Consider the following 7,694-nt stretch of genomic DNA (forward strand, 5'->3'; position numbering starts at 1 on the left):
TAGTGGTTTGAGTATTCATCCTGGAGCTACGAAGATGTATCATGATTTGAAGAAGTTATTTTGGTGGCCGGGAATGAAAAGAGAAATCGCGAGTTTTGTTTATTCTTGTTTGACTTGTCAGAAGTCAAAGATTGAGCATCAGAAGCCGTCTGGGCTAATGCAACCGTTGGCTATTCCAGAGTGGAAGTGGGATAGTATCAGTATGGATTTTGTTTCTGGTTTGCCGAGGACAAATAAGAATTTTGAGGCTATTTGGGTGATTGTTGATAGATTGACAAAATCGGCTCATTTCATTCCGATCAGAATGGATTATCCGTTAGAGAGATTAGCCGAGTTGTATATTGAGAAGATTGTAAGTTTGCATGGTATTCCGTCGAGTATTGTTTCGGACAGAGATCCTAGATTTACATCGAAGTTTTGGGAAGGTTTGCAGAAGGCTTTGGGAACTAAGCTGAGATTGAGTTCTGCATATCATCCGCAGACTGATGGTCAGACTGAGAGGACGATTCAGTCACTAGAGGATCTTTTGAGAGCTTGTGTTTTAGAAAAGAGAGGTGCGTGGGATTGTTATTTACCGTTGATTGAGTTTACCTACAACAATAGTTTTCATTCGAGTATTGGTATGGCACCGTTTGAAGCTTTGTATGGTAGGAGATGTCGGACACCTTTATGTTGGTATGAGTCCGGTGAGAGTGCTGTGGTTGGACCGGAGATTGTTCAACAAACTACGGACAAGATTAAGATGATTCAGAAGAAGATGAGAATTGCTCAGAGTCGACAGAAGAGTTATCATGATAAGAGGAGGAAGGCACTTGATTTCCAAGAGGGAGATCATGTGTTTCTTCGTGTTACTCCGATAACTGGTGTTGGTCGAGCTTTGAAGTCAAAGAAGTTGACACCTCGATTTATTGGTCCCTATCAGATTTTAGAAAGGATAGGAGAGGTAGCCTATCGTATCGCTTTACCGCCGTCGCTTGCGAATTTGCATGATGTTTTTCATGTGTCTCAGTTGAGGAGATACATTCATGATCCGTCGCGTGTAGTCCAAATAGATGATGTACAGGTGAGAGATAACCTGACTATTGAAACATCACCTATGAGGATCGAGGATCGAGAGTTGAAGCAGTTGCGGGGTAAAGAGATTGCATTGGTGAGGGTAGCTTGGGGAGGACCAGCAGGTGGCAATGTGACCTGGGAACTTGAGAGTCAGATGAAGGAGTCTTATCCGGAGTTGTTCGTTTGAGGTATGTTTTCGAGGACGAAAACTCTTTTAGTGGGGGAGAGTTGTAACACCCCAATTAAAATAAGATAATTATTTAATTTAAATTAATATTTTTTTATTAATTTAATTGAATAATTGGAATTTTGGATTATTATTACTATTATTTTGGAATAATAATTATTGGGATAATTATTTATTGGAAATATATATAAGTTGGAATTAAGGAAAAAGTCCCATTTTGGAGTAAAAAGGTTTTTACGTGAAAAACAGAGAAGCGATCGTGAAAGAGGAAAAGGGCAAAGGCAGAGCAAGAGGAAGAAGGTTGGAGAAGAGAAGAGCTTGAAGCTTGAGATTCGCCGGATTATTCAGGTAAGGGGGGTTTATCATCGGTTAAAGGGTATTATATGATAATATGTACTGGGTAGTGATAACCATTGTTTTATCTCTGATTAGATTGATGTATGATGAATTTGTGGAATAGTGGATGAATGAAATTGGATGATAATTGAAAGGAATTCGTAGAAATTTAACATCTATGCACATAACAGCCAGTAGATGAATGAAATTGGATGATAATTGAAAGGAATTCGTAGAAATTTAACATCTATGCACATAACAGCCAAATGACGTTCGCCATTATGCCTTCGGCGTTTGCCGTTTGGGTTTTTTTTCAGAATAAGAGCGTTTAACGCTATTGGCGTTCGCCATTAGCCTAATGGCGTTCGCCATATCAGTTTGACAGACAGTTTTTCCAGAATGAGAGCGTGTAACGCTAATGGTGTTCGCCATTAGCCTAATGGCGTTCGCCATATCAGTTTGAAGGACAGATTTCGCGTTTTAAACTCCCAGATGTGATATCGTGGTAATGTTGTTGTTGTTTTATTGGGTCTTGAGTAGTATAGGCATTAGTAGAGTGTGCTAATACTGTTTTTGATTATGTGGCATGATATGATATGCTTATGTGATAATATACTGATGATGTGTGATGGTATGCATGATGCTGTGAATGTATCAGTTATGTGTGCACTTGTGAATAGACTGTTTTATAGCTTAGAGTGTGAGCATATGTCTATTCTTGAATTGTTGTTGGTGATGTAGCATGGCTAGGTGATTAGCATGCATATTGTGGCCTTTATGGTGGTAGCTAATTCCCATTGTGAGGAATTAGTGAGTTAGTCATTATGGATTGTTGTCGATGTTTGCATGCTAGGTGAATTAGCGTGCATAGCATAGCCCTCGAGGGGTGGTAGCTAATTCCCGTGGTGAGGAATTAGTGAGTGAGTCACTAGGTCTCAAATGAGTGGGACTAGTTGGACTTGGTAGCCGTGCCTGGATTTGGACGGTGAGGTGAACTATATGTTCACAAATAGTCGGTACCGCATGCATGGAGTCTCATTGCATAATATGTGTATGGCGTATAATATGAATGGATGTATTCCAATATTATACGTGTGTTTGTGTTGATATTGAGTATGAATATGAGTTGTATTGGTATTGAATATGATATTTGAATTGGTGTGCCGTTACTGAATGTGTGATGTGATTAGGGTGAATTAATGTGTTAATTACTTAACATTACATGCTGTTGTATAATACTTATTATATTGATTGAGGAACTCACCCTTACAACTATTTTTCAGGTAACGAGCAGTGAGTTGAATAGAAGCTAGTGCTATGGAGTCTAGTGTAGTCTCCTTAGTGGGTCATGCTCTGGTAGATGTAACATCGGGATGGGATGTTTGACTATGTTTTATTTTAGTTGTTGATCCACTTTACCTGTAATGTGGTACATGTTTTGAATGTCGATATTTTGTATCCGCTGCGAATTATGCAAATAATCTTATTTTGATTAAATAAATGAGCATGACAGGATAGAATTGATGAATGCAGTGAAATGATTGTGTGACACCCTTCGGGGCATAATTACTCTGATTAATATGTTGTTATTTTAATTGAAATATTTTGGGGTATTTTAGAAGGGTGTTACATACTACACTTCGGGTAACTATTTCGTTTGATGAAGTTTTAGAACTAATGCCCAAGTTTTTTAAATTTATGAAGTCATTTCTAAAGGGTACAAAGTAGAAGTTGGTCAAAGAACAAGTAAACATGACTAAGAAAGGCGATACAACAGTGCCTCAACCACTGCCACCAAATATAAAGGATCCAGGTAAGCTCACCATCGCTTGCACCATTGGTGGAGTAAAGATCCCACACACTTTATTTGATTTAGAATCAAGTATTAATGTAATTCCACTGAATAAGGTTAAAGAATTGAAATTGGGAGAGATCACACCGAGTAATATGACTCTTATTTTAGCTGATTCATCTGTTACTCATCCGCTTGGTATCTTACATGACATGTTAGTGCATATCGATGGTTTAGTTTTTCCTGCAGATTTTGTGGTAATTAACATGAAAGAAGATTCAGTAGGGTCATTTATTCTCGGACACCCATTCTTGGCAACTGGGAAGGCTTTAATAGATGTGGAAACCGATGAACTTGTCTTAAAGTTCAACAAGGAAAAAGTGGTTTTTAATATGTATGAATGGAGATTGTATATGGATGACCTAAAGACATGTTACCAGCTAGAAGAAAAAGGTAGCAAGGATGACAAAGGGAATAAGGAAAGTGAATTGACTGGCGTGAGGGTATCCCTTGTGCCTGACATGCTTTAGACATGTGCCATCAAGCTAATGACGGAAAATAAGCGCTGGATGGGAGGCAACCCATCTGTTCTAACTAGTTTTTTGTTTTTGCAGAATTTACATTATGTTAGTAGTGAAATTCAATAAGAAGAATTAGCCACTCGAGCATGCCTTTCCATTACAATCTATATTGTCTTTATTGAACAAGTTTGTAGCTGTTGTTTCTTTCAAATTTACAACTTACAACTTAAAGGCAAAAGATGCAAAAGGAATCCAAGGACTTGTATTCAACCTTCAGATACCCCAGCTAGTAAGGTTTGAGACAAATAAATTCCATTATTTACTATTCATTTTATTGAGTGTATCCATGCATTATTGTTTTATCAGGTTTGAACTATTTTCGATTAAATTTGTCTGGTTTGATTGACACACACTGAGGCAATTGTTTGATTTTAACTTCGATCCATTTTAACCACCCTGTAGTAATAGGTACATCAACTGCTAACCACTTTGAGCTAGCCTTTCTTTCGGTGACTTAGAATTAATTTTAGGTCGTATGACTTGAAAGATCTTATCTTTCCACCCTGTCTTTGGAGTTAGGTAGAATTGTAGTTCTTAAATGGTATGAAAAATATTAAGTTTGGGGTTGCTCTTGAAAGTGAGCAAAGTTTTAAGTTTGGGGTTGGGGTACTATAGAAAAATGATCAAAAATTCAAAATTTTGAGAAAATCTATAGTTGGAAAAAAGGAACTTCTTCAAAAAAATGATTAAAAGTATGTAAAAGGCATATTATGGACCATAATTAAAATATCCCTAGTACCATATAGAAAAAAAGGTATGATAAAAGAAGGAGAACTAGGTACTTAACTCCAAAGATTTAAACTTACTTTCCCAAAAATATCCCACCCGAACATAAGCCAAGATACAACCAAAAAAACCCTCAAATGTGTGTTTTGATTTCTTTGACGAATGATATTAGAACATGATCAAACTCAGTATAAACTATTTTGCATGTTGATTGAGAGACTACCTTATTGTAGCGGTAAATTCATGACCATCAAGCTATGGATAAGCTTAACGTCAATAAAACCAAAGTCGCCACCGCGCTTTTATTGTTTCCAAAGGAAAAGGGAAAACCACGAACAAAACCCAAAGATAAGAAGTTTTCAAATCAAAACAAATAAAATGCCAGAGATTACAAGTAAGGGGGTTGGTTACACAAAGGGAAAATGTTAGCACCCAAAGTGTCCTAGGTACTCCTAGGGAGCCCTTTTTTATGTATGTGTATTTGGTATAAAATGAAGTTTTGGTGAAAATAGAATGTGGGGATGAGAAAAGAATTCATTGATTATATTTTTGTGTTTGACAAGACCTTCGGTCTTATGCCTACGTACCAACATAAAAATGAGGGATCAAAACCTCGTAGTTCGTGGTAACAATTTCAAAATGAGTGAATTGCTTTTAACAAAATTTAAGTGAAAAGAGGCACAAAATGGCCTAAAAGTTTGAATGAGTGTTAGTTCTTTTTTTCTTTTTAAATTTTAAGTCAATATGATTAGATTTATTTACAAGCTTGATTTTAAAAAAAAAGTTTTGAAAATTTATTGGCATAAGGCTAAAGTTTCTAATTTGAAACATGTCTAAGTTTGAAATCACAAGCAAAGAAAGTTTTTGAAAAGGGGGAGAGATTTTGAAATTTAAGAAGTGAGAGAAGATGAAGAGGCTATCCTAAACATAAATTTAAAAGTTAAGGGTTGAAAAGATTTGACCAATGGGATGCAATCCAATAGACAAGAATGTCATATAGAAAACTCATTTTCCCTTTGGACTTTGAATCAAGAAATTATCCACAAGCAATTAGCAATATGAAGATCAAGGCACCAAATAAAGATGGTCATATTCAAGCAAGCAAATTCATAGCTAGAAGTCTTCTTTTGTCTTCTCATTATTTGATGAAATACTCCTTGATCAACTCATAGAAAAATATCAGACACAAGTTCAAAACAACAGTTGCATCAAAACCATGTAGCAGATAAGTTCAACTAGATCCCAATACTTGCATCAGGTGAAGGCTCAAATCACAATAACTTGGTCTCAAAATGTTGGCATTGGTCAAGTCCTATTGCATATGGAATGTTGCCTAATCTTAAGTCCAAAAGTTCAGATCAAGCTCAACAGTCCACACAAACATTTTTAAAGGTTTTTTTTTGTTGTTTATTAAGTATTTTAAGGTCCTAAGACCACAAACACAAAAAAAAAATACACAAACAAATATATACAATCACAATATATGGCTCAAATGAGCAAAGTGAAAATGGCATAAACATAAACATGTTTAATGAAATGAAAATGACAATGAATGGTAAATAACTTGAAATTAAATTGCATAAAGTAAATGACTTGAAAGTAAAGCAATGTTAACAATAATTAGTGTTAGTCAAAGTTAATTAGATGTTAGTTGATTTTTCTTTTTAATTAATTAAGTCATTCTTTGGAGAACACTCAACCCTCTATTCACAAGCATGGATCCTTGAACCAAGACATCTTCCATAGGAAAAAAGGCCAAGTTTCCACACAATACCATGAAAGAGGGGAGACTTACAGTACCACTTACTAGAATGTTATGCCTTTAGGGTCAAAATTTAGCTTTATGTTAAGCAATCGTAATTGGACTTATGTAGAAGTCACAACTATCTAAGGCCGGGCAATAAAAAGTTAGGTGTTAATGCATGTTAGAGCTTTGGTATAATGAACAAACTCCTAAAACATACCACACACTAAAAGAAAAGATCAAAAGGGGTGGACCTATCTCATCTATACTTGTATTGGTTCATCTAACATAAAGTCATTGATGAACCAATTAGCCTTAGGACATTGAGACTTCATTGGCCAATGAAAGGAATGGGAGAGAAAGGGAATGTATATGAAAGGGGAGGGGAGATAAGAGAAACACAAATTGGTCATGGAAAGAATTTTATCAAATTAAAATCATCCATTCATTTTGGAGATGAAATGTACATTTCATCAATCCCCTAAATCCAATGATTTTAATCCAAAAAAATTCAAATCAACCTTGACCAAGGCCCAAACAAATATTCAAACATCACAAGACTAAGGCAATAGCTCAACATAATTTTTACACAATTAATCAATTAAAAATCAAATTAAAAATAAATTAAATTTAAATTTAAATTGGCCAAAAACCTAAAACCTCTTCAAAACACCAAATAAATGGACAAGAGATTTATCCTAGGTCAATGAATGTCAAAGGACCTTATACAAAAACATTCATGATTTTTGAAAAGTCAGAAGTATTTTTGAACAATTAAAAATATGCACAAAAACAATTAATTCATGAAAAATACCAAAATTAATCCAAAAAATTATTTTAATTCAGAAAATGAAAGAGAAAAATATTTAAAGATTTTTGGTGAAAGTCCCATATTTTTTGGATTAAAAATGAAATTAATATGAATTAAACAAAATAAATGGATTAAATGAAAAATAAAAAAATACAAAAAAATATGGGCCATCAGGTCTCCCTCATTAACTGAGGTGGCAGATCTAATGGCCAAGCGCGTGCTTCCACCAAACGCCTTAGTCAATGCGTGTACACGTATGGTATTCAAAAGCAAGGGCCCTGATTAAAACGTGGAACCAAGATCAGATGGTCTGGACAATGCCAGCACACCACCGGAGCCCTAGCTCCGGTCATCTTCTCCGGTGAGGACCATCGGTTTGGTCCAACCAAAACTTCATGAAAAATGGAAAATGAATACACCAATTTGAAGAAAAAATGCTCATGAGCATGAATCTGACCTCC

At 35.5% G+C, this 7,694-nt stretch overlaps 1 protein-coding gene across 1 annotated transcript; it reads left to right on the forward strand.

Annotated features, from left to right (window-relative positions):
* Positions 1–3,331: 3,331 nt before the first annotated feature.
* On the forward strand, positions 3,332–3,901 carry LOC127078665 (uncharacterized). Its single transcript, XM_051019097.1, has one exon. It carries the CDS (start codon positions 3,332–3,334, stop codon positions 3,899–3,901), a length of 570 nt encoding a protein of 189 aa, XP_050875054.1.
* The last annotated feature ends 3,793 nt before the right edge of the window (positions 3,902–7,694 follow it).

Source organism: Lathyrus oleraceus, chromosome 5 (genome assembly GCF_024323335.1).
Source record: "Lathyrus oleraceus cultivar Zhongwan6 chromosome 5, CAAS_Psat_ZW6_1.0, whole genome shotgun sequence".
NCBI classification, from domain to species: Eukaryota; Viridiplantae; Streptophyta; class Magnoliopsida; order Fabales; family Fabaceae; genus Lathyrus; species Lathyrus oleraceus.